Source organism: Caretta caretta, chromosome 1, assembly GCF_965140235.1.
Source record: "Caretta caretta isolate rCarCar2 chromosome 1, rCarCar1.hap1, whole genome shotgun sequence".
Taxonomy (NCBI): domain Eukaryota; kingdom Metazoa; phylum Chordata; order Testudines; family Cheloniidae; genus Caretta; species Caretta caretta.
The window spans coordinates 7228261-7255371 of record NC_134206.1 but is presented as its reverse complement, the minus strand read 5'-3'; the positions used below and the strand labels follow the sequence as shown (position 1 = coordinate 7255371).

Genomic DNA, 27111 nt, shown 5'->3' with positions numbered 1-27111 from the left:
GGGCAGAACACCTGGAACATCTACAAAAAGTCCTTGAGCGCATAAGGGAGGCAGGACTAACTGTTAAGGCTAAGAAGTGTCAAATAGGCCTAAACAGAGTGACTTACCTTGGACACCAGGTGGGTCAAGGAACTATCAGCCCGCTACAGGCCAAAGTGGATGCTATCCAAAAGTGGCCTGTCCCAAAGTCAAAGAAACAGGTTCAATCCTTCTTAGGCTTGGCCGGTTATTACAGGCGATTTGTTCCACAATACAGCCAAATCACCGCCCCACTGACAGACCTCACCAAAAGTAAACAGTGAAATGCTGTTCAGTGGACCGAAGAGTGTCAGAAGGCCGTTAACCAGCTTAAAACGACACTCATGTCTGACCCTGTACTAAGGGCCCCAGACTTTGACAAACCATTCCTAGTAACCACAGATGCGTCCGAGAGTGGTGTGGGAGCAGTTTTAATGCAGAAAGGACCTGATCAAGAATTCCACCCTGTAGTGTTTCTCAGCAAAAAAACTGTCTGAGAGGGAAAGCAACTGGTCAGTCAGTGAAAAAGAATGTTACGCCATTGTCTACGCTCTGGAAAATCTACGCCCATATGTTTCCACCTGCAAACGGACCATGCTGCGCTACAGTAGCTTCATACCGCCATGGGATATAACAAAAAACTTTTTCGGTGGAGTTTAGCTTTCCAAGATTTTGATTTTGACATCCAACACATCTCAGGAACTTCTAACAAAGTGGCTGATGCACTCTCCCGTGAAAGTTTCCCCAGAATAAACTGGTTAAAAATCATCCTTGAGATGTGGAAAATATTGTTAGTCTTTATGTAGTTGGTAGTATATTTAGAGGTGCATGTGTCTTATTAACTCTGTTTTTTCCTAGAGCTCCAGGAAGAAATCCCAGCCAGCGTTTCACCCTAGCTGAGATTTGTGGGGCATGTCATAAATATAAAGGGAAGGGTAAACCCCTTTAAAATCCCTCCTGGCCAGAGGGAAAATCCTCTTACCTGTAAAGGGTTAAGAAGCTAAAGGTAACCTCGCTGGCACCTGACCAAAATGACCAATGAGGAGACAAGATACTTTCAAAAGCTGGGAGGAGGGAGAAAAACAAAGGGTCTGTGTCTGTCTGTATGATGCTTTGGCCGGGGACAGAACGGGAATGGACTCTTAGAATTTAGTAAGTAATCTAGCTAGGTATGTGTTAGATTATGATTTCTTTAAATGGCTGAGAAAATAGCTGTGCTGAATAGAATGAATATTCCTGCCTGTGTGTCTTTTTTGTAACTTAAGGTTTTGCCTAGAGGGATTCTCTATGTTTTGAATCTAATTTCCCTGTAAGGTATCTACCATCCTGATTTTACAGAGGTGATTCCTTTACTTCTATGAAAAGACTTCTTGTAAGGAAACTGAATGCTTTTTCATTTTTTTAAGACCCAAGGGTTTGGGTCTGTGGTCACCTATGCAAATTGGTGAGGAGTTTTACCAAACCTTCCCCAGGAAGTGGGGTGCAAGGGTTGGGAGGATTTTGGGGGGAAAGACGTGTCCAAATGACGTTTCCCAGTAAACCCAGATAAAGTTTGGTGGTGGCAGTAGAAATCCAAGGGTAAAATAATTCTGTACCTTGGGGAAGTTTTAATCTAAGGTCGTAAAAGTAAGCTTAGGAGGTTTTAATGCAGGTCCCCACATCTATAACCCTAGAGTTCAGAGTGGGGAAGGAACCTTGACATCTACCTATGCCATGTTCCAGTTAATGAATAAACCCGACTCGTTTGTGAACGGTGCTGCAAACGCTGGGTGAGGAGCAGTAATCCCTGAAGTGTGGTCGAGCCTCCATCGGGGGTCTGCTTCAGTCAGACTCACTGAACAGAGCTCATGGGGTGAAGCATGAGAGCAGAAACCCAGTGGTTCAGTTTAAGGAGATGGTGAAGCCATGTGGCTCACTCTGGAGGAAGAGCAAGACCCGTAGGGGATCCGGCACACTGATGGGGCTCCTACCAGAGACTGTTCCAAAGCTTGGGGGGCCACAGCGCTAATCCTGTGGATCCGCGACACCTGTTATAACTCATTATTTCTGACATTTATGTCTGCATATAGCTATGTCTGAGACAAACATTACACATTCTGAGTAAAGAAAGGAGATAAAAAATTGACTAGTGTGAAAATGTAAATGTAGTTTCTCCTGTAAACATTGCCCTTTCAGATGCAGGGGAGTAATAGCCTCTGGGCCAGTCCCTCAATGTCCGCGGAGTTACGCCCATTTACACGAGCTCAGGCTCTGTGTTTTAGGGGCATCAGAGCATTTTCATCTCTTCTCTGCAGTGTGGCTTGAAAAAAGGGCAGCGTCAAGTTTCCCCACCAAAATGTGAACCTTGGGGCGGACAGAACAGCTGAAATGTACAAACATGCCCCCTGGAAAGTAATTCCAGCAGCGAAAAGGAGTGCTTCTGTCATACACCTGTCCTTCCTTTGCATGCATTTGGAAAAAAACGAACACGGCCATGAATAAGGTGCTTGAGAGTAGATGGCCTATTCCCACACATAATCTTGAATGGGAGCAGACATGAGAGGGTCTGTCAATCAGGTTACTCTGGGGGGAATTCTGCACATCTGGGGAAGTGCAGAATCCATCTGCCCCGCATCGTGCTGTATTTTCCCACCTAAAACGCATTCCGCCTCAGCAGTGTTGCAGTGCCGCCCGCTGCCCCCCAGAGGCCGCTGTGGCGCCAGAAAAGCCGGCTGCGCTCATGCCGGCTGGTCTAGCGCCACAGCGGCCTCTGGGGGCAAGAGGCGGCACTGCAGCACTTCTGAGGCGAAATGTCGTTTTATGTGGGACAATAGAAACGTCTGGGCCCCGTGCTGCGGGATTCCTGCAGGAGCAGGGTTCATCCCAGCACCCTGCCTGCAGAGCCAGGGTAGCACAGAGCGGGGCACCCAGGCCTGCTGCGGGGGGGAGGGTTCAGAATGGCTAGTGGAGGCGGGGGCCGACTGGAGCACGGGCTCAGGAGCGAGTAGGGTGACCGAGTTGGTGGGGAGGGATAGCTCAGTGGTTTGAGCAGTGGCCTGGTAAACCCAGAGTTGTGAGTTCAATCCTTGAGGGGGCCATTTGGGATCTGGGGCAAAAATTGGAGACTTGTCCTGTTTTGAGCAGGGGGTTGGACTAGATGACCTCCTGAGGTCCCTTCCAACCCTGGTAGTCTATGAGTCTATGAGATTGAGCCTGGGGATGGGGGCAGGGGGCTGAAGAGACTGGGGATGCGGGGTGCAGGGACAGGGGCAGACGTGCCTGACTGAATGGGAGAGGCTTGGGGGTCAGCCAGGGTCTGCATGGGGGAAGCTCCCCAACTCCCTAACATTCCAGCCCCTCCCCACCTTCCCCTCCCCCAGCACCTGTTCCATACTTCTCCCACCCACACCCAACACCCCTCCAGGTTCACTGCAGGCTCCTTCCCTCTCCCTCAGCTCCTCCATTATCCCCAACTCCCCCAAGCCTTTGCACTGCTTCGGACAGGTGCAGGAAATACAGTTCTGTCATGTAATTTAAATGAATTACACAAAGTTCTGTATTAATATGCCTCATACGGAATCTATTTGTAAACAAACAAACAAAAAAAAAACCTGAATCTTTTTTTTTTTTGGTCTGCATTGTTACAGACATACTTGCTGACAGATATTTTGAAATAAATTACCAAAAGAATCATAACTGGCATGATTATATGGTGTTATTTTGAGAAATAAAATATGAAGAAATTTGCAGAATTTTCAAATATTGTGCGCAGAATTTTTAATTTTTTGGCACAGAATTCCCCCAGGAGTACCAGATGTAAGATCATGCTTCATTTATTCTTTTTTTGGCAGCTATTATTTATTCTCAGCTATTAAGAGACTGGGTGTCACGTATTCCACCGATACAGATATACCTTGCAGGACTCAAGGTGACGTAGTGTATCAGTGTCAGCCGCAGAACTGAAGTTAGGAGGCCATATGCTGTGTTCAGTGCTCGATGGAAATCTGTTGATTTCAATGCCAGTTCCAGGGGCTGGTGGCTCTCTTAGGCCACCATGAAGTTTCTCAGGCTTCTGGTGGGGAGCAAGGCTGCTGGGATCTGCTGTGTTCGGGTGGCTCCCGCAGGAGCCAATGGGGAGGGCAGGGGAGAGGGCTGGCTTACCCAGACTCATCTCTTGTTCCCCTGTTGGTGCCACTCTAGCTGTGGCTGTTGGACGAAAGGGAAACTCCAGGGGCTGGCTGTGTGCCTCTGTGATCTACATCAGGTTTGCTTTGGGTACAAGGGTGCGTGAGGAATTGTTCTGCTTGTCGAGTGATGTTCTGGATTGGCCATGTGGGCTATTAATGATTGCTTCTGTTTTGAATGACTATGCAGCTGGCTAGATGAAAGGTCCCATCAGTGGGTAGTTCTTTGGAACAGCCTCGTGATCCTTTGATGGATTTGCTTGGTTTTCACCCCATACACTATTGGGTTGAGTACTGGGGGCACCAGCAAGTGGACGTTGGCCATTACAACATGGATGTTGGAACCATGTATCTTCCCAAACCTGTGCACCATGGACAGGCCAATGAACGGCACATAGAACAGGAAGACGGCACAGACGTGGGAGATGCAGGTGCCCAGTGCCTTGAGTCTGGCCTCCTGGCTCAGACTCAAGGCAGCCCTGAGAATGAAGATGTACGACAGGGAGATCAGCAGGGAGTCCAGCCCAATGACAGAGATAATAACAATCAAACCGTATATGATATTGACTTTTATATCGGCACAGGCCAGCTTCATCACGTCCTGGTGTAAGCAGTAGGAATGGGAGAGGACTCTGGAGCCGCAGAAGGGCAGCCTTTTAATAAAAATGGGCAAGGGGGCCATCACGGTAGCTCCTCTGATTACTGCTGCCAGCCCTATCTTGGCTATGCTGGGGCTGGTGAGGATGGCGGCGTGCCTCAGGGGACAGCATATGGCCACGTAGCGATCAAAAGCCATGGCCAGCAAGACCGTGGACTCCATGCCTGACAGAGAGTGGATGCAGAACATCTGGAGCAGGCAGGCATCAAACCCAATGGTGGTGGAGTTGAACCAGAGGAGGTCCATCATCCTCGGCATGGTGGATGTGGAGATCAGTATATCAATGGCTGCAAGCATGCAGAGGAAAAGGTACATGGGCTCATGGAGGCTTTGCTCGGCTTTGATGATATAAATAATGGTGCCATTCCCGAGCACGGCGAAGAGGTACAATGAGAACAGAAGAAAGGCCAGCCAGAAATGAGCTGCCTCCAGCCCTGGGATTCCAATCAAGGTGAAGGGGGAAGCGCTGAAGCTGACGTTGTTGGAAGCTGACATGGGTGGGGCGTGTTGCTATTGTCCAGCTGCCTTTACAGAAGCCTGGAATCAAAACAATTATCATTATCAGTATCACAGCAAGCCCCATTCTGATCTCACTACTGCTGGCCTCGCTCTATGAATGTTAGTGGATTTACACTGGTTTGAGTGTGATCAGAATCAGTCCCTCAGTGTCTCCCAGGGCTGCACGGTCTGTAAATATTTCCCAGTACAGTGCACCAGTCCTGGCAGCTGTCGGCACTCATACGGGAAGGTCAGGTCATAGGGTTATAGCTCGCAAGAACTCGTTGGGGGATAGAGGACACATTCCTTTTTGGCTTGTGCACTTCCACAAAAATTATCGGCATTATTACAGAAGGGAAATCTGAGACCTGGAAGGGTCAAGGCGAATGTTTTCCATTGTCCAGTGATGTGGGGCTCATCAGACTTTGCACACCCACATTCATAGATATTGGGACCAGAAAGGTCCATTGCAGTCATCTGTACTGAGCTTCTGCAAAATATAGGCCAGGGAATTTCACTCATCGAATTCTGGTCTTGTGGCTGAATGAGAACGTATCTTTTGAACTAGGGATGCAGTATCGCTCGGCCCCATACAACAAGTATGACTCATACTCCCCAAAATCATGAGATTGGTTTTAAAATAATGAGATTTAAAAATACACTAATGTGGGTTTCGTTTTCATGTGCCTTTGGTTTCTCAGTCTTTGGGGTGCACCTGATTCAGGGTTTCTAGCTTTTCTGCAACTCACTTTTAAAAAAAAACTTTCTTAGGAAAACTGAAAACTAGGATTCCCGCACAGTATCTTGATCCCAGAAGTTGGGGCTTTAAGAAAGACAGGAAATAGTGCGAGACTCTCAATAAAATCCCAGGAGTTGGTGCTGCTGTCCCCCTATCTTAAGCGGAGCACCCACAAACGAAGGCACTGAGGTTAGTTAGTGGACATTTCTGGCCACAGCCCGTCAGTGACGGAGATACTTGTTAGAGGGCTTTCCCTTCACTCCCTTCCCTGGTTCTTGTCATGCAAACAGAAAGCAGAAGATCAGAAGTCCAAAGTGCAGACAATGTGATGTTTATTGGGGTTAGTTCCAAGCAAACATGTCCAGAGCTCTAGATACTGGCAGAGTCTGTTCCCCAGTGTTCTGTTCCCGTCTCTGACACCGCAGAGCCTTTACCCCATGTCCCCCTTCCCAGCTCTGACACCACAGAGCCTTGCCTGTGTCCCCGTTCTCCATTCCCATTTCCCCATTCCCTATTCCGATTCCCATTCACACCTCCTCCTTCTTAGCAGGCCCAATGCATGCCCATAGTCCTGCCCCTTACAACTTAGGGTCATGTTCCATTTTGGGTCTGTGGTCTTCATCCTGCCCCTTTTGTACCCCACGGGAGGGGTAAGGAATGAGGTTATGCTGCGGTCAGGGACAGGCATTTCTTTGGGCTTTTAGTGTTTTATACCTTCCCCCTACAAGCCCCTTTGCCCCTCCCGACTGGTTGCTTGACTGTGCCTTGAGGCAGGGGTTGAGGCAATCTTAAAGTGTGCTCTGAGGTGACACTTTAACTGCTCTTATCTGTTCCCATTGTGCTAACAAATCTGACTAGGCAGAAGCAACATCACAGTGTCTGTTCTTTCTTTACACATTTTAGTATAAGAGTATCAAAAAGTCAAACCCCAAATTCTATCCGATGCTAACAAACAGACCTATCTACTAACAACACCGTTTCCCTTCTGCACTGGGCTACAGAGCCCCCGGTTGTAAGGAACAGGGTTACGCCACAGACAGCCGGACATAACAGTGCCGGCTTCGCAGATTCACTGGCTCCTGTGGCACAGCTCAGAGGGTCTCTTCCTCTTGTTCAGGCATGAAACATGCACACGCCGGCTAAGCAAGGGCCTGCACATTCTTCATAGAAAGGGGCGTGACCCAAGCCTAGCTCCAAATGCCTGCTGCTAGCTCTCTATTGGACCCAAACAACCCCTTCCCCCAGATCCAGCTACCCCCAAACTTGGTGATGACGGAAATTTGGATGCAGGTGTGAGGTCTGTCTCCAGGGCGAGAGCGGCTCTCACTGCTCATGGAGCAGGTGAGGGTCAGGATCAGACCGAGGGGCCCCCCAGCAAGGCTCTGTTCAGCCAGGCAACACTCTCCAGATCCTTCGCTCTCTCAGAGCACGTCCTGATTCCCCCTCTTATTGCCGAGCTGCAGGAGGGGCCCGGAACTCCCTCGTCAAAGGGGGCTGTGCTGATGACAGGCCTCATCACCAAGGGGGGTTGGGAAGAGTTCAGGTTCTCCACCCAGTGCCCCAAATCACCCGTATGGGGCACACCGAGCTGAAATCTCCTTCTGGCCCCAATTATTGTAACGTCCGAGCGCCTGTCAATCTGTGACATATTTATCAGTCCAACACCCCGTGCGGCAGGGCAGAGCTACTAAACACCACTGGGCAGATCCCAAGGCCAGAAGGCACCACTGTGATCACCGAGTCTGACCCCCTGCCTAGCACAGGCCAGAGACCTGCCCCACAATAACTCCTAGAGCAGAGCTGTTAAAACAACCTCCTGCCTTGATTTAACAATTGTCAGTGATGGAGAATCCACCACAGTCCCTTAGTAAATTGTTCCAATGGTTAATTACCCTCATTGTTGAAAAAAATTACACCTTAGTTCCAGTCTGAATGTGTCTAGCTTCAGCTTCCAGCCATTGGATCCTGTTATAACTGTCTCTGCTAGACTGAAGAACCCATGGTTAAATGTTTGATCCTCATGCAGGTACTTACAGACTGTGATCAAGTCACCCCTTCACCTTTTCTTCATTAAACTAGATAGATTGACCTCCTTCAGGCTATTACTCTAAGGCAGGTTTTTTTAATCCTTTAGTCATTCTCTGGGCTCTTCTCTGACCCTTATCCAATTTATCAATGTCCTTCTTGAACTGTAGACACCAGAACTGGACACAGGATCCCAGCAGTGCTCACACCAGAGCTAAACACAGAGGTAAAATAACCTCCCTGCCCCGACTCGAGATTCTCCTGGTTGTACATTCCGGGTGGCTCTAGCTTTTTCGTCTGTAGCACTGCATTGGGAGCTCGTGTTCAGCTGATTATGACCCCCAAGTCTTTTTCAGAGTCACTGCTTCCCAAGATTGGGTCCCCCATCCGGTAAGGATGGCCTGTGTCCCTTCTTCCAAGATGTAAACCTCTACATTGAGCCGGATTAAAACACATATTGCTGAGGCACAGAGGGACTAAGTGAGTTGCCCAAGGTCACAGAAGAAATCTGTGGAAGAGCCTGGAACTGAAGCCAGTTCTTCTGAGTCCCAGGCCAGCACTTTAAGGCTGGAACCACCCTTCCTTTGGGGCTAGTGGAGGGGGAGGGGGCAGCTGGCAGCTCAGCATGCTGAGATTAGCAGAAACTCAGGGAATTAAACTCCTGTGACATCACTAAACAGGAGCCCAAGAACAATTCCTTTTCCAGATGATAACGCTGAGTCATGCTTTCTCCTGAATCTATTGAGGGACAGATCCATCGGCCAGGGCCCAGAGAAGGGTCATAGTGCACAAGCAACTCCACATGAGTGCCCAGTGTGATGCAAAATGGGCAAAATATGACCCACAGGGACATAGGCCTGGAACGGACCTCCTGGGTCAATGAGTCCAGTCCCCTGCTATGTCAGGTGACCCTGGTATACAGTCCGGTGCATAAACGTGTCAAGCTCCATCTTAAAACAAGCTGGGTTGTTTGTTCCCCTCTGCTCCTGTTGGGCGGCTGTTCCAGAACCTCCCTCCTCAGATGGTCAGAAACCTCCTTCTCCTCTCCAGCCTCAGTTTACTCATGGCCAGTTTCTCCCCGTTTGTTCTTTTGACAACACTGTCCTTTAGCTTCAGGAGCTCGTCTCCCTCCCTGGTTTTTACCCCCCACCACTGGTGTATTCATAGAGCAATCTGATCCCTGCTCAGCCTGCCTTGTGTTAGGCTAAACCAGCCAAGTTCTTTAGTCTCCTTGTAAGACAGGCCCGCCATTGCTCTGACCATCCTAGGAGCCCTTCTCTGCACCTTTCCAATCTGTATTTTTCTTTCTGGAATATAAGTGACCAGAATTTTATACAGTTTGCCAGAGGAAGTCTCACCAGTGCCTGGTATAAGGATATGAATACTTCCCTATCTCTCCTGACACATTCTAGGATCTCATGGGCCTTGTTCCCAGCTGCATCACATCATGGCTTACAATCATCCTGGTCTTTCTCCTCCTCGGTTGTTTCTAACTTACCATTGGCTGTATAAACAGGCGAGCAGTGAGTAAAAGCAGGTGGTGACCTTACTTCTGTGCATGGCAGTGGGGAGACCAGGGCCAGCATACTGTGTCCAGGCCCCGAGCCTAGATTGAAAAATTGGAGTGGGTGCAGAAAAGAGCCACAAAAATGACTGAAGGGCTGGAGCAAATGCCGGACAGTGGAGGCTTCAAGGGCTGAGTCTGCTTAGCTTACTAAAAGTAAGGTGGAGAGCTGACTTGATAACCATGTACAAGCACCTTCACAGGGACAAAATACCAGCTACTAAGGGAATCTTTTATCAAGCATGGAAAGTTATAATAAGAGCCAATAGCTTGAAACTGAAACCAGACAAACTAAATTTTTGACATCAAGGGTGTTTAACCACTGGAACAAACTCCGCAGGGAGGTGGTGGATTCTCCTGCTATCTCCAAACCAAGACTGGATGCCTTCCTGGAAGATACGCTTTAGAGGAACACAAGGGATGCGTTAGTCAAACACAAGTCATTGGGTTCAAGACAGGGGTAAATGGGTGAAATTCTGCAGCCTGTGATATAGAGGAGGTCAGACTAGATCAGTGGTTTTCAAAATTTTTCCTGGTGACCCAGTTGAAGAAAATTGTTGATGCCCGTGACCCACCGGAGCTGGGAATGAGGGGTTTGGGGTGAGGGAGGGGGTCAGGGCTCTGGGCTGGGGGTGCAGGCTCTGAGGTAGGGCTGGAGATGAGGGGCTTGGGGTGCAGGAGGGGGTTCTGGGTTGGCGGGGGGCTCAGGACTGGGGCAGGGGATTGGGGTGCAGGGTTGGGGTGCAGACTTACCTTGGGCGGCTTCTGGTCAGCGGTGCAGCAGCGGTGCTAAGGCAGGCTGCCTGCCTCTCCTGGCACTGCAGATCATGCTGCGCCCCGGAAGCAGCCAGCAGCAGGTCCGGCTCCTACGTGGAGGTGCGCAAGCGGCTCCGTGCGGCTCTTGCCCTCAGGCACCCCCCGGTGGGAGTGCAGAGCCGCTGCTCCTGGTGGGGGGCAGTGCGAGGAACCCCGTGCCCCCCCCCCAGGATCCAGACCTGCTTCTGGCCACTTCTGGGGTGCAGCTTGGTGTTGAAAGAGGTAGGGACTAGCCTGCCTTATCTGGGCAGCACTGCCAACCGGACTTTTAACGGCCCGGTGGGCGGTGCTGACCAGAGCTGCCGTAAAGCAGTGCCTTCCATTCCACCATCCAGTACTGGGTTGCAACTCACAGTTTGAAAACCACTGGACTAGATGACCTAATGGTCTCTTCTGGGCTTGAACGAATCTATGGATCATTGGCTTGAGTGGATCGTTATCTTGGATGCAACTTGAAGAAGTAGCTCCTCTGATTGTTTATGTGCACTCAACAAGAATATAGGTTGACCAAGCACAAATTGTTAAATGGCAAAATAAATAAATGGATGACTAGTCCTTACATACGCCTACCAATACTAAAAGCTACTCACCACATCTCAGTTCCCTCAAAAAAACAGCCTCTGAGTATCTTCTTCTGGCGCTTTGAGAAGTCTCCTGTGGTCATCCCTTTAAACCCTGCCTACGCTAAGAGCTCAATTCCGCCAGCAGCTGACAAACCCCAACTCCTGCTGAAGTCAAGGGGAGCTAAGGGTGTTCAGCATGTCCGAGGGCACTCATCATCTTGTGGGAGATGGGTTGTTTTATAAACTCAACATGAGTAGAGGTGGTAGAATATGGCTCTCAAAACAACCAAGCTCAGTTTAAGGACATTTCAGCCAGCATCGTCCAAACTCACCAGGGTCCGCCAGTAACGGACGCCGAGAATTCTTATTGCTTCATCAGACAGGAAAGCTCAGTGCTGCACGCGGCCTGGGTTTGCCATCTGTCAGGCTTACTGAGTTGGGTTATTTATCAGCCTTCTGAACCGCCCACCAGGACACGGCTCAGTCAGCTGGGAATTTCATTCTGATACAGTACATTTTGCAGATAAACATGCTTTGCCTTTTGTAATGATTCTGGTCCTGGCAGGACACAACTGAAAGTGCTAATTCAGGACAAATTGCTTAAAACAGGGCAGTTACAGCCCAAGGCTGGGGTTTTTCCACCTCTAAGGCAAACCAAACCAGCCAGACAGAGAGGACTTTGGTTTTACTATCTGGCTAACCACAAGTCACACAAGCAATTCCCTTAGACACTCCAGTTTCCCAGTATCACCACCAGGGCCACTCGTTATGGGGACGAATGGTTATGAAAACCAACACCCCAGTAAAAGAAAAAAGGTTCTCTCGATTCCAAAGGACCAAGCCCCAGACCCAGGTCAATACACAAATCAGACCTTACCCACAAATCATGCTGTTGCCAACCCTTTAGAATCTAAATTATAAAGGTTTATTCATAAAAGGAAAAAGATATCGATGAGAGCTAGAATTGGTTCAATGGAATCAATGACATACAGTAATGGCCAAGTTCTTGGTTCAGGCTTGTAGCAGTGATGGAATAAACTGCAGGTTCAAATCCAGTCTCTGGAGAACATCCCCAGCTGGGATGGGTCTTTCAGTCCTTGGTTCAAAGCTTCAGTGTAGCAAAGTCCCTCCAGAGGTAAGAAGCAGGATTGAAGACAAGATGGAGGAGCTGCCGCAGCTTTTTATATTCTCTTGACATGTGGTCTTTCTTTCTTTGTCCCAAAGACAAGCTGCCCGTCTCATGGCCTGGAAAAACCTCAGAGTTACAGTGGCGTAGTTGTGCTAGGATCCACAGAAGCAGGTCAATTAAGCTTTGGGTCAGAACCCAACACTATCCAAATTTGAATTTTGGTATTGAGAGTTTGGATGGTTAAAGAGCAGTTGCAATGGGTGAGCAAAGAGCATATGAGGGCCTTGACAAAAAAGCCCTGAAAGATTTGTGTTCAGAAAAGACGATAAGCTTTAGAAAGAAAGCTACAAATCAAGAACTGAGAGATCTGTTGGTGGCCAGTGATCAGGAGGCAGGACCACAGCCCTTAGCTGATGCTACAGAGACTGCAGAAGCAATGGAATGCGAAAGGCAGTGAGTAAACTGCAACTTGTGCATGAACAAAAACTGGCGGACATTCGAATGAGAGAGAAGCAAGCCTTGGCCCAGCTGGAGAAAGAAGCCAAAGAAAGGAACTCTGAATTTGAAAGAGAAGCTGCTGAGAGAGAAAAAGAAGCTGATGAAAGGAAGAAGAAAGCTCACCAGATGCAACAGGAGACAGTCAGACTTCAGCTCCAAGTCAAAAAAAGCAATGGAAGAACAGCAGAAATTGTATCCTGTTGAAAGTCCAGTATATAACAATGTTGATCTGTTGTATGACTCTGAGCAGTTGTTTGGGTGTAACCAAATGTACCCCAACACTGCCACCTTTTATGTAATGCTGTTACTGTGAGTTCAGTAGAGGGTGGCCCCATACATTGTGCCAATGCTCTGTATGGGAGTGGTAATGAAAAATTCATAGAGAGCGTAAAAGTCAATGGAAAAAGCTGTTTAGGGCAAATTATGGCTTCTAACATCACTCTTGTTACAAGAAAAGGAGTACTTGTGGCACCTTAGAGACCAACCAATTTATCTGAGCATAAGCTTGCGTGAGCTATATCTCACTTCATCGGATGCATCTGATGTATGCATCCGATGAAGTGAGCTGAAGCTCACGAAAGCTTATGCTCAAATAAATTGGTTAGTCTCTAAGGTGCCACAAGTACTCCTTTTCTTTTTGCGAATACAGACTAACACGGCTGTTACTCTGACTCTTGTTAAAGCAGATCTTGTCAAAGAAGAAGATTACTTTGCAAATCAGAGTGTGAATGTTGTAGTCCTCTATGAGTTTACTGTAAGCGTGCCTTTAGCCAGAATCCCCCTTGAATGGAATGGTACTAAACATGAAGCTAGAGTTGGTATAAGGAAGTTATTGCCTAAGGATCTTTTGATTGGGGAAAATATTAAAGTTTTTTTCAGTCCAGGTAACCAGTCACAGGAAAGGGATGATCTTAAACCTGTGTCCATTATGGACAATGATTTGCCTGGGGAATGTTTGTCTAAGGAAAAGAGCTGTTTGTCTGTGCAGGAAGCTTCTGAATGTCTGTCTAATGTGACAGAAGTGAATCTGGAGTTTGATAAAGAGCAGAAAGAACTCATTGGTCAGGAAAAAGTTTCTCAGGAGCGGATGAAAGTGGATGGTCAGGTTAAAGCCTGAACTGAGGAAGGAAAGGGTCAATTTTTGATGGGTGATGGATTGTTGGCTAGTACAGCTTGTAAAAGTGAACCTGGAAAAGGTAACTGTGATTTGCTGGAAGTAGCTCAGGGTACTGAGAAGAGCAGCAGTTTGTCAGTTGGGAGTGGCAAGGTGCTTGGTAAGGAAAGTTTGGATGAGCCTAGGCAGCATTGTGAGCTGATGGCTTTGTCTAGTCAGCAGTTTGGGAAGGCCAGGATAGTGGAAGATAAGAGTCCCTATACCTTACCTGTTACCTGTGTGGAGGATTGTGACAGTGAAGGAAATGTGCCTGTGTCTGTCAGGGGTATTGGCTTGCCTATGGAGGGAGCTACCCTGATCTCCAAGCAGTTGTCTGTGACCAGCCCTGTGTGCTGGGACAAGGGGAAAGAGGTCCCAAGCTGTGTTTTCATGCAGCTAAAGGAGAATGTATCTCCGGCTCTTCTTTGTCTATGGAGCAGACAGAAGGTGCCTTTCAGCCTGTGATGGTTGAGAATAGTGCGGTTGTCTCAGAGTTGGTTCTGGATTCAGCTAAAGCCCAGGAAAGGAATGGTCCTAAGTTTGTGTCTGCTAGGAAGAATGGCACTCTAACTAGGTCGCATCCAGTTAGTGTCCTAGCAAAATCCCAGATACCAGACAATTCTGGTGCTTGTATTTTGCCTGTTGCTAATGTGTAGCTGGGAAAGGGTGTAGCAACTCTGTCTAATCAGGGTGATACCCTCGCCAGGGCACAAGGAGAGCAGAAAGGTGATGTGATTGATTTAATTGGGGATTGGTCCTGCTTTGAGCAGAGGGTTGGACTAGATGACCTCCTGAGGTCCCTTCCAACCCTGATATTCTATGATTCTATGATTGTGTTACCTACCGATGGTGTGGAAACTTGTAGCAAGAAGGAAAAGATTCCTGAGCTTGTGTGTGGCAAAGGGAAGGAGAAGGCTTCTAACCTTTTATCTAGGAAGTCTATAAGTTTCCCTGAAAGGGGATTGTGTTGGAATCCACCTGATGGGCCAGAGGTGATTCTGGATGTAAGTGAGACCCACTGGATTCAGAGGTGATTCTGGATGTAAGTGAGTAAGAGTCTGTTGTTGCTCAGGGAAGTGTTCCTGTAGAGCAAGCCCTAGGTGAAGAGGGTAAAGGCAGAATTTCTGTGAGGGGTGAATTGCTGCTTAAAGAAATTCCTGGGGAAAGGACTCCTCATGGTAGTCTTTGCAAGCAGTTTGCTGTAGCTGGAGGGTGTGAAAGTGATTTAATCAAGGAAGTTTCAGTTCCTAACAGCCAGAGATTTTCTGTTGTGAATGGATCCACTAACTTTCTTTTTGAAAGACCCAGTGTGGAGAGCTTTGAGAAGGTCTCAGATGGAGTGAAAGCTGTTAAGAAAGTTGAAGAGTCCTATAACCAAGTGGCTGTGTTTGGCCAGCTTGTTGGGAAGACAAGGTTGTTGAGAGAGGAATGTCTCCATGCTGATTCTGTGAGTGAACAGCCTGAGGCTCAGGTTCAGAGGGAAGACTGGGTAGCTGAGTCTGCAGAGCAGAACAGCTGGGCAGTTAATCTCTCGAGAATACAGGGGATGGCAAGTATACTCTCATCTCTAGATACTTTCTTGTTCTCTCAGTGAGCTTAACATCATCTAATTCCATGTGGAAGCAGAGGTTGGTAAGGGAAGAACAACAGAACTTGGAGTCTGGCTTGTTAGTGAAAATGGATGGTATCCCTTTAAGACAGAGTCCAGCCTTGGAATTGGTAGCAGTTAAGGATCTGAAAACTGGTGTACTGGCTCCTGTCTGTGGTAATGCAAATTACTTGGCTGGCAGGGAGAAGAAGGACTTGCTAATAGCTGGTTTCAGAGGAACAGCCGTGTTAGTCTGTATTCGCAAAAAGAAAAGGAGTACTTGTGGCACCTTAGAGACTAACCAATTTATTTGAGCATGAGCTTTCGTGAGCTACAGCTCACTTCATCAGATGTTTACCGTGGAAACTGCAGCAGACTTTATATACACACAGAGAATATGAAACAATACCTCCTCCCACCCCACTGTCCTGCTGGTAATAGCTTATCTAAAGTGATCAACAGGTGGGCCATTTCCAGCACAAATCCAGGTTTTCTCACCCTCCACCCCCCCACACAAATTCACTCTCCTGCTGGTGCTAGCCCATCCAAAGTGACAACTCTTTACATAATCAAGTTGGGCTATTTCCTGCATAGATCCAGGTTTTCTCACATCCCCCCCACCCCCATACACACACAAACTCACTCTGCTGCTGGTAATAGCTCATCTAAACTGACCACTCTCCAAGTTTAAATCCAAGTTAAACCAGAACATCGGGGGGGGGGGGGTAGGAAAAAACAAGAGGAAACAGGCTACCTTGCATAATGACTTAGCCACTCCCAGTCTCTATTTAAGCCTAAATTAATAGTATCCAATTTGCAAATGAATTCCAATTCAGCAGTTTCTCACTGGAGTCTGGATTTGAAGTTTTTTTGTTTTAAGATAGCGACCTTCATGTAGCTGTTAGCACAGAGAGCAAACCCAATCAGCCAGTGAATTCTGTTAAGCAGGAGAAATCAGGGTTTGATCCTTCAGGACACTGGAGGAAAAAGAGAACTTAATTTTGCAAAGGGAAGCTGCAGGGTGACCCTAAAAGTCCCAAATCCCAATGGTATTGAGCCAGAGATGTGGCATAACAAACATGATTGTAGATGGACACTTGCAATGGATTTGTTGTTGTCGAGGACTTGAATCCCCAGACGGCACGGTTCGTTGTCTGGCCGGAGACAGGCAACACCAGCAAGGTCCAAACACAAAGCTCTTTATTGAAGAGTGCACACAACAAGAGAGAGAAGCCTGTCTCCAAAGAGAACCAGGCAGCCTCTAAGTAAAACTCATAGGTTTTTATAGACAGTCCCATCGCGTCACAGATTTATTCATAAAGCAGCCCCCCCCCCATATTAGTTAAAATCCTCTTTCTCTGGATATTAGGAAAAACTTTTTCACTAGGAGGGTGGTGAAACACTGGAATGCGTTACCTAAGGAGGTGGTGGAATCTCCTTCTGTCAAGGTTCCTCCCCCACTCTGAACTCTAGGGTACAGATGTGGGGACCTGCATGAAAACCTCCTAAGCTTATCTTTACCAGCATAGGTCAAAACTTCCCCAAGGTACAAAATATTCCACCCTTTGTCCTTGGATTGGCCGCTATCACCACCAAACAAATACTGGTTACTGGGGAAGAGCTGTTTGGAAACGTCTTTCCCCCCAAAATACTTCCCAAAACCTTGCACCCCACTTCCTGGGCAAGGTTTGGTAAAAAGCCTCACCAATTTGCCTAGGTGACTACAGACCCAGACCCTTGGATCTTAAGAACAATGAACAATCCTCCCAACACTTGCACCCCCCCCCTTTCCTGGGAAATGTTGGATAAAAAGCCTCACCAATTTGCTTAGGTGACCACAGACCCAAACCCTTGGACCTGAGAACAATGAAAAAGCATTCAGTTTTCTTACAAGAAGACTTTTAATAGAAATAGGAGTAAATAGAAGTAAAGAAATCCCCTCTGTAAAATCAGGATGGTAGATACCTTACAGGGTAATTAGATTCAAAACATAGAGAATCCCTCTAGGCAAAACCTTAAGTTACAAAAAAGATAGACAGAAACAGTTTTTCTATTCAGCACAATTCTTTTCTCAGCCATTTAAAGAAATCATAATCTAACACATACCTAGCTAGATTACTTACTAAAAGTTCTAAGACTCCATTCCTGGTCTATCCCCGACAAAAGCAGCATATAGACAGACACACAGACCCTTTGTTTCTCTCCCTCCTCCCAGCTTTTGAAAGTATCTTGTCTCCTCATTGGTCATTTTGGTCAGGTGCCAGCGAGGTTACCTTTAGCTTCTTAACTCTTTACAGGTGAGAGGATTTTTCCTCTGGCCAGGAGGGATTTTAAAGGGGTTTACACTTCCCTTTATATTTATGACACCTTCCTTAGAAGTTTTTAAGGTCAGGCTTGACAAAGCCCTGGCTGGGATGATTTAATTGGGGATCGGTCCAGCTTTGAGCAGGGGGTTGGACTAGATGACCTCCTGAGGTCCCTTCCAACCCTGATAGTCTATGATTCTATGATTCTATATGCATGCACATCTACCCCCCTTATTGCAGATAACTTTTAGCAAATCGTAGTGCTTCACTAACTTTCTTATCGGTATGGGTGTCAACCAGGAGACGAGGAGTTAAAACAGATATAACACAAGAGCAGGAAAACAGCGCCTCTGTATCTCAAGGACAGTTCCCAGCACATCTGGTACAAAAATGCAGGAATGCAGGCCTCCCCTTTTTTCTCACTCTCTGTAACTTAAATAAATATTCCTTCATTCTACTTTCAGAGACTTTCCCAGCAGCCTCTCTTAGCCTGACTTTGGTTTGGTGGCATAACTGCCTCCTGTTTAGCTTTTCTCACCTAACAGTCCCCCCTTTGTCCCCAGAGTGCCATAGGGGAACTCTTGGGACATACTGGCCTCTGTGGGTAGTGACTGGGGACCAATCACTGGTTGGTAGGGCACAGCTTGGTACCCATTCAACAGCCACATCTTAACATAACATACAAAATTATTAGGCCACAAACAATTACAACGGCACTGCGAAGCAGGTTATGTAACCAGGCACCTATATCTGGAACCCAATTGAACAAATTGTTCCACCATGAGTTGACTCGCTCTCCTCCATGGTCTTTTGCAACTTGCATAAGGTGGTTTGCTCTTTCCCAGGTGGCGTTATAAACGTCTGGAACATATACACAGCATTCTTGCCCAATTAACGCACGTGTTTCTCCCTGAGAGGCCAGCAAAATATCTAATGCCAAGCAGTTTTGGAGAACCATGTGCCTTAGGTTTTTTTGTTTGGTTGCCAAATCTACCAAGGCATCGGCAGTGGTATTTGCCATCATCTCCAACACTCCCTGAAGTCTCATGACTCCTTCCCCACTACGCCAGGTGGGACCGCCACAGGCAAAGACAAATCCTGCACAAGCACCCGTCCAATCATTTAGGGCACGCCAAGTAAGGGGGCGAGAGTCATTCGCATCTTCCTCAGCCCCTCTTACATTTCTGATTTCCCCTTTAGGGAGATGTGCGCGATATACTACGGGTGGTTCTAACCAAGCCAAGTAGCAGGATCCACTCCATGAAGGAGGGAGGGCCAGGTATGCCTTGTTACCACACACCCGGTATACTTCAAAAAGGATAGGCGTGACTTTGGACCAGGTATTATTAATACATTTGTACCATCCGGTCCAAGATGGGAGGAGGGAGAATTTAGCCACTGGGGCGTTAGAGGAACATAAACACATAGTATGAGTTGGCAGGTTATACCCCAGCGTGCAATTTATAACACAATAGTCAATCAGCATATGATCTTTATACAAAAAGTGTTCTTCCCCTTGCAGACTGCACTTGTTACCCGCAAATCTATACCACGCGGAGGTGCAAGAGGTTGCCCCATCCGGGAGAGAGAGATATTAGGACCTCTTTTACTCCCGAAATGAGTGCCGTTAAAGTAGACTGTGCACTCAGTATTACCCAAAGCTATTTTCCCTTCTCTTAAGAGGCACCATTGACCAACTCGTTTCCAAACTACTAGATACCTGCTTTCAGAGATGCCAGTATCAGCCCAGGTAATATTTCAATTGCCTGAAGAATTCTTTCAGGACGGGGTTCAGGTCATATTCATTGCACTAAGGGGAATAGGAGCCCTGCAAAGACCTTTTTGGCTATCTGCTGGTATTAATGAGCACACCCAGCATGAAGTGTTTTGTAAGTCTGGCATATGAGATTTCATTTCATGGGCAAGACGTATAAATGTGTTAGAACTGTGTGATTCTATAGTCTCAACTCCCCAGAAAAGAAAGATAACAAATACTAAACAGATTAAAAACACAAGAACCCAGCTTAGAGAACGGGGCCATCTTTCTTTGAGAGGACACCACCAACTCAAGGTTTTTTTAGCTGCAGCCGGAGCTTCAGGTTGCCCAAAGGGGTAGCAGTCCATTTGTCTTGAGCAGAGATGTTGTCTGCTTCTGATTCACCCGGGTCACGGTGGGGTGAATGTGCGTGGCTCCCTCGAAGTCTGACGCCGTCTGCTTCTGAGGAACCTTTTTCCAGGTCAGATTCCCTAGCGGTGCAATACAGGTTAGCTCTGTTAGTGGACAAGGGAGAGGTTACTAGCACTTCACCTTGTTTTTTCCCCTGCTGTCCAAAAGGAGGAAAGACAAAAACCCAGAAGGAGGGACAGGCTGATCAGTAGTCGAAGTGAAGTCATCTTGAGGTGGAGGGGTCTTTTTGCAGTAAGAAGTATGGGTCCAGGCAGTCAGTCCTTGGCACTTCACAGCGGCATTGGTAGTTAGCAGGACTTAATAAGGGCCCTTCCAGCATGGGGCCAGAGTAGTCCTTCGTTAATGGACCTTTATGTAGACCCAGTCACCTGGTTTTAACATATGGCAGGTTTGCTCAGGATCCTTGGAGCAGGACTTCTTTCACCTGTAAATACAGAGACCTAACACATTTCATTAATGTTTGGCAGTGTTTTACAGATCTCACAGCTGCTTGGGCACATTCAAGCCCCCCTCTTTCTTGGCTGTTAGCCAAATCCTAGCTGTGAGTAGTGTCCTTGGGCAGGCCAGCGTCTTATCTTTGGACCGAGCCTGCCAGCTACAGTGTTGAATTAGCTCGTCCTCCGTTCTTTTTCTTCTCTCCTTCTTGGCTTCTATTAACCTGCAAAGGAAACTTTCACTTTCCACTCACACACCTTTGTTCAAAAATGAACACATGTACATTGCCCATTATACAGCACTTTAGTCTTATTGTTCAATGTATGCCACATACACCCTTCTAGGAAAATGACTTTATTACGGAGCTTTGGAGCAACAAGCCAGGACAAGCACACCCACTTTTGAGGAGTCCACTTGGTACAACCTCTGGTGTCCAATAGCTTTCCTCCCTCCCCAGCCCTTTGGCTAGAAATTTGAGGTAGCCAGAAGGATCCCATGTATAATATGGGGAGTGGGTTAACCTTTCATGTCCTTGCTTCCAAAGACTGTTGGTGTGCGCATTTTAACAATTTTTTTTTTAATTAAAAGATCTGGACAACTAAATTTCTTTTACTTACTTAAGCAAATGTATTAAACTTTAGTATATCACATTTTCCTGATATTATCCAAACGCTTTGTATTTCAAGTTGAATAAAACAAGTATCTGCATTTTGATTTAACTCTTCTATTTAGTTTTAAACTAAACTGTCCTATGAAAAATTAAACACAGCAATTCTGGCCACAAGACAAACACCACAAGACAGGACATAGAACACAGAACAGAATTCCTATTGTGCCAGTAAATTCATGAGATGTTGAATTGCTTTTTACTTGGCATCAGTATTTTCTAATTTTCTGAAAGGCAAAAAGAACACAGATCTACCCCTTTTGGGCAGTCAGTCATTGCTTAAAATATTTTCTTTTTATACAAATACCCTTATTAATTGCAGGCAAAACAGAGGAATTACCCATATTTTCTTGTATTTGTTTCATAGGCAGCCCAGGTTTTAGTGGCTTCTACCTTATCAGTTAGGTAATTTACATTAAAACAAATGCTTTTTGGCTTGCTTTTGGATCCACAGCTTAAAGATTCTTACTTTAAAAAGGGCACAATAAACTTTACCGGACTTTAGATTGCCTTTTACTTTTAACTCCTGTTTTCACAACACACGACTCTAAAAAGGAAAACACCAACTATTGTAGCCCCTTAGAGTCTAATAGGATCTTAATTAAGTAGCATTATATATTTACATTCCTTTATACATTTGGGCAGTTAAGTTCCAATAAAACCCCTTATGTTCTTTTAGCTAATTTGTCTAAATTTTTCGTAGCCAAATGATTTCAATCACATAGTCTCTTTGCCTGGATTTATTTACAGACATTTCTTTGAAAAAAAGGCCCCTTTTTCCTTCAGAATGGCTGCAAAGAAACCAAAAATTCTTTTTCTTTAGCATAATTCCCTCCAGCAACTACAGAGTTAACTTCTCACTTTCTTTCCTTAAATCACTTGCTTATTTTCCCAAACGACACCCCGATCAACTCAGATTTTACCATTCCAAGTATTATTCCAGGATTTAAGTTTCCCATTCCTGTAATTATTTACTTCTTTTTTTTCACTATGCCCTCCAAGTTTCCAACCTGTTTTCCAATCTATCTGTTGCCTGCCCGCTTGGGCCCGATCCTGTTTTTCTCTCTGAACTGTCCCTTCCATGAGCACCAGCTTTGTTCCACTACCAATTTCACAAGGAGGGTGGGCTTTTTAACTAGCCCCCAGCCTTCCTGGTCTCTTTTCTTAAATATTCTCACTTACAAGGGCTACCCGAGTCCTCCCCCCAGGGTGCTTGTCACCTGGACAGAACGCACAGCCAATTGGCGGCTTAACTATTCAATTTCCTCTTATGGCAGACACACTGTTGTTACGGCATATGCTGAGCACAAATGGTTGAATTTTGACAAGTCTCTGAAGGACTGGTACTTGCTTAGCCAGTGCTTCCTTTTCTGCCTGGAAGTTCTGTCTTAAGGCTTGCAACTGGTCCTGGGCATAGGTCAGAAAGCCGGAGGAGGGGCAGAAGCAGGCATAGCACAGAGCGGGGCTGGAGACCCCTGAGATGAATAAGAAAAGGAGGAGGAAAGAGGATGTCCTTCTTTTGGCTTATAATCATACCATACAAACAAATAATCCATTTGTCCCGGTCTAAGATCGACCCAAATATCTCTTAAGGAATCCATCCTGTCTGCGGAAAAAGTTCCAAAGGCCGGCCATTCTTTAGTTGGGGACAAATGAGTGGTGAAAGCTGGCCATTGAACCTGACATAAATTATTCATTTTTGATTTAGTTAACCCAGGAGTTCCAGAGATTCCCTTCCAATCTCTGAGTATCAGAGACAACGGGGCGTCCCCCGGGCATTTGCTGCCAAATTGTCCCATCCTAGGTGGAAAGGGGACTCAAACCCACAATCCCCAACTCTTAGTATCAAGCGATCGCTTACCTCTCCAGGGACTCGAACCCTGAAGACCCTCTCCAGGGACTCAAACCCCGAAGACCTGAATCTGGAGCCAACTCAACGGGTAGGTGGATGTTGCTGGATTTCTATGGGCTCCTGCTGGTTCACAGAACACGCCTTATCGCCGACGCAGGGATCAGATCACTGGCAAGGCTCCTCGAAGCCGGAGGATGTGCGCTGCGTTGCTTTAGAGTCTGATCCCTCGCCGGAGAGTCAGACGGGTCCTGGCGGAGTCGCCAAATTGTCGAGGACTCGAACCCCAGACGGCACGGTTCATTGTCTGACCGGAGAGAGACTGGCAACACCAACAAGGTCCGAACCCAACGCTCTTTATTGAAGAGTGCACACTCCAAAGAGAACCAGGCAGCCTCTAAGTAAAACTCATAGGTTTTTATAGACAGTCCCGTCGCGTCACAGATTTATTCATAAAGCAGCCCCCCCCCCATATTAGTTAAAATCCTCTTTCTCTATATGCATGCACATCTACCCCCCTTATTGCAGATAACTTTTAGCAAATCGTAGTGCTTCACTAACTTTCTTATCGGTATGGGTGTCAACCAGGAGACAAGGAGTTAAAACAGGCATAACACAAGAGCAGGGAGTGGAAAACAGAGCTTCTGTATCTCAAGGACAGTTCCCAGCACATCTGGTACAAAAATGCAGGAATGCAGGCCTCCCCTTTTTTCTCACTCTCTGTAACTTAAACAAATATTCCTTCATTCTACTTTCAGAGACTTTCTCAGCAGCTTCTCTTAGCCTGACTTTGGTTTGGTTGGCATAACTGCCTCCTGTTTAGCTTTTCTCACCTAACATTGTTATTGCTAATGGTAAATTTTGTAACTAATGTGTTGCTATTACCAAGAACTGTAAAAATGTACAATGTGCCTAGCCCTTTGGAAAATCCCTTAAACATGCTAAGAGCGATACATAAAAACACACTTTATGTTAAAAGGCCTTGTTATACTGATGTGTCACAGTTAGAGTCTGTAAACAGTCCTGGAACTTTTCACAGGGGAAAAGACATTCCAGACCTGATGGGCTGTATGAAAAGGGAAACTGAGGCACGCTAACATATTGCTTTCACGGCTAAATGCCAAGATTCCTGTACTATAAACAACAGTAATATCTACATTAACTTGATGTTAATTGGGTTTCAAACATTTGCCAGAGCTTGTGTGGATAAAGCAGCTCTGTTCTTTAGCTCTTGGCAAGATCACATGAGACATACAGGAACCATGCTGCAAGAGCAGATCCAATCCACTGTTGTTCTAACCAAGTTTTACCTTGAGTTTGTAAAGAGATTCAATCACGTTATTGAACATGACTTTGATAAACCATTTCTGTTATACACTGGTACAGCTTCTAACCCAATACTAGCTGTAGTAAGGCAGAACCAAGGATGGGGAGCTCTTGAGATGCAGTCAGCAATGTTTGTGTCATCCCTTCCTGCATCAATTTTGCGTTGGGGGTGTCACGTTATTGACTTGAACTGGGGCCATATAGAACATGGTTGCAACCAAGGTCCCGTAGTGGCACCAAATCTTGTATAAAGGGGGGTCAAATAAGGTGTCTAAGACAAGATTATGGTTTGCTGGTTATGATTATGCGATCTGTATGCATGTATCAATTTGTATTTAAAGTTATGAATATTGACTCTATACTGTCTTTATGCTCTGCTTCTGGGTGACACCCCAGACAAGTTGGTGTCAGCTCTTCCTAGCCTGCTTGATGCCCCATTAAGGACCATCAGCTATACAATTGATCCATTGAGAGAAAGCAGACATGCCTTGGGACTCAGCAAGGTATGCAGGAACATGCTTAGGGACAGAACTCTGAGGTTTTTCCATGCCATGTGATGGACAGCTTGTCTTTGGAACATGAGTGTTGCTCATGAGTTTGTGGGCTAAATAAAACTTCTTGTTACACTGCTGTGCGAACAGCTCTTATGAGACAGGATCAGGGTCTGAGGCTTCCATTGGGCCCTTTGATTGTCATCTCTTCAAGGCAGGGATTGTACTGTTTTACATGAATGTATATGCAGATATTCCATTGATCCTCTGGTAAAAAGTTGTTGACTCGTGTTAGTATATAGGCCTATTTGTTAGCCTGGGATAGAATTTTGGGTTTGACTTTTTGATACTCTTATATCTTATACTAATATGTGTGAACAAAGAACAAAGACACTGTATGTGTTGCTTCTGCCTGGCCAGATGGGTTTGTTAGTATAGTGGGGACAGATAAGAACAGTTAAAGAGTTACTGGGCATGGTGGGAGTGTAATATACGGGCACATACTTTCAGACTGACTCAACTCCTATCACAAGCCAAGGTCAAGCAACCAGTCGGGAAGGGCAAGGGGGGATGGGAGGGAGGCATCAGAAACACTAAAAGGCAAAGAAAAGCCTAGCCTTGGGCAGAACACAACCTCACTCCTTACCCCTCCAATGGGATACAAAAGAGTTGGGATGAAGACCCCAGACTCACAACCCTTCAAAACGGAATATGACCATAAGTTGTAAGGGGTGTGACTAGGGGCCTGCATTGCAGGTATATTTGGGCCTGCTAAGAGGGAGGAGGTGGGAATAGGAAATGGGGAAGGGGGACACGGGGTAAAGGCTCTGTGGCGTCAGAGCTGGGAACAGAACACTGAGTAACAGACTCTGCCGGCATGTAGAGCTATGGACATGCTTGCTTGGAACTAACCCCAATAAACATTGTATTGTCTGAACTTCGCGCTTCTGGTCTTCTGCGTTCTGTCTGCATGATAAGAGTCAGGAGAGGGGGTGAAGGGAAAGCCCTCTAACAACCGTGGTCCTCATCCCAGACCAAGAGGCAATCTTTTGATTGAGTCATAGATTTCAAGGCCAAAAGGGACCACTGATCATCGAGTCTGCCCACCATCGAGTCAGCACAGGCCAGAGACCTGCCCCAAAATAATTCCTAGAGCAGATCTCTCAGAAAAACATCCAATCTTGTTTAAAAGTTATCAGTGATGGAGAATCTACCTCATCCCTTGGTAAATTGTTTCAATGGTTAATTACCCTTACTGTCAAAATTTTAGACCTTATTTCCAGTCTGAATTTTTCTAGCTTCAACTTCTACTCATTGGCTCGTGTTAGATCTTTCTCTGCTAGACTGAAGGGCCCATTATTAAATATTTGTTCCCCATGTCGATACTTATAAACTGTGATTAAGTCTCCCTTTACCCTTCTTTTTGTTAAGCTAAATAGATTGAGTTCTTTGAGTCTATCGCTATCAGGCAGGTTTTCTAACCCTTTAATCATTCTCGTGGCTCTTCTCTGAACCCTCTCCAATTGATCAACATCCTTCTTGAACTGTGGGCACCAGAACTAAAAACAGAATTCCAGCAGTGGTTGCACCAGTGCCAACTTCAGAGGTAAAAAAGCCATCTCTATTCCTACTTGAGAGTCACTTGTTTATGCATCCCAGGACCAACTCATTAAGAGCCTTGAAGATAAAGACCTTGAACTTGATGCAGGTTTCTGTGGAAAGGCAATGCAGTGAGGGGATGGCAAGTTTGAGGCTCCTATGCATTTTACATTTGTTCACTACTTCCTATTTATCTGTAGACAGATTATGATTTTCTTGAATGTGCTCATTATTTGAAATTATTTGCCATACACTCCTCCAGCATAACTTTTGGGCTGTAGCTTGTTCATGAGCTGTTTGTTAGGAGTGGATGGAATGGATGATTGGATGAGGAATCTGAGCTCTTTCAATTGAACACATGGGTCACTGTTCCTGGTCCCTTACTGGAGAAACACGACTCTCGATCAGGTTCCTGATGTGAAGTTTGGCTCCTATCAAGTTGCTTCTTGTGAATACTCAGCTATATTTGCTGCAGATTCACTGTTTCTGCACATGTGCCTGCCAGAAAACTTGTTTGCTAAAATAGGCTTGGAAAGTGAAAGCAAAAGAGCCATGAACAAGGAGAATTCATTTGAAAATTCATATGAATATTAGCTGATAACTTTTTGCAGTGTTCACCTAGCTCTGTCACTAATCGGGGATAGATTGGATCTCAGGACCTAGAAAGGGGAGGGTCTACAGATACTTAACAAGCCTCGATGAGCTGCCAAAATCTTAACAAACGGTTCCCTATAAAAAGTTCTGATTTAAGGGAAGTGCCAAGAGTGGAGGAGGCAGGGGTGTAGTGGCAGGGAAGAGATTGCAAAGAGGCAAAAGGGGATTATTGCAGGGGGTGCAG

The 27111-nt window shown here is 46.3% G+C and overlaps 1 protein-coding gene across 5 annotated transcripts; it reads right to left on the bottom strand.

Moving 5' to 3' along the window:
- Positions 1-3814: 3814 nt before the first annotated feature.
- On the bottom strand, positions 3815-25318 carry LOC125631323 (olfactory receptor 51E1-like). 5 transcript variants are annotated; one of them, XM_048837814.2, is made up of 2 exons: positions 22870-25318; positions 3815-5376 (listed from the first exon to the last, which is right to left on the bottom strand). In XM_048837814.2, exon 2 carries the CDS (start codon positions 5332-5334, stop codon positions 4393-4395), a length of 942 nt encoding a protein of 313 aa, XP_048693771.1. In that variant the 5' UTR covers positions 5335-5376; positions 22870-25318; the 3' UTR covers positions 3815-4392. The 5 variants fall into 5 exon arrangements, 1 of the variants encoding a protein (XP_048693771.1); XR_007354922.2 differs by lacking the exon at positions 3815-5376 and adding an exon at positions 16596-22483; XR_007354924.2 differs by lacking the exon at positions 3815-5376 and adding an exon at positions 16596-20564.
- Between the last annotated feature and the right edge of the window lie 1793 nt (positions 25319-27111).

Coding starts and splice junctions, on each gene's coding strand:
- LOC125631323 (XM_048837814.2), bottom strand. CDS start 5,334: ATGTCAGCTTCCAACAACGTCAGCTTCAGCGCTTCCCCCTTCACCTTG.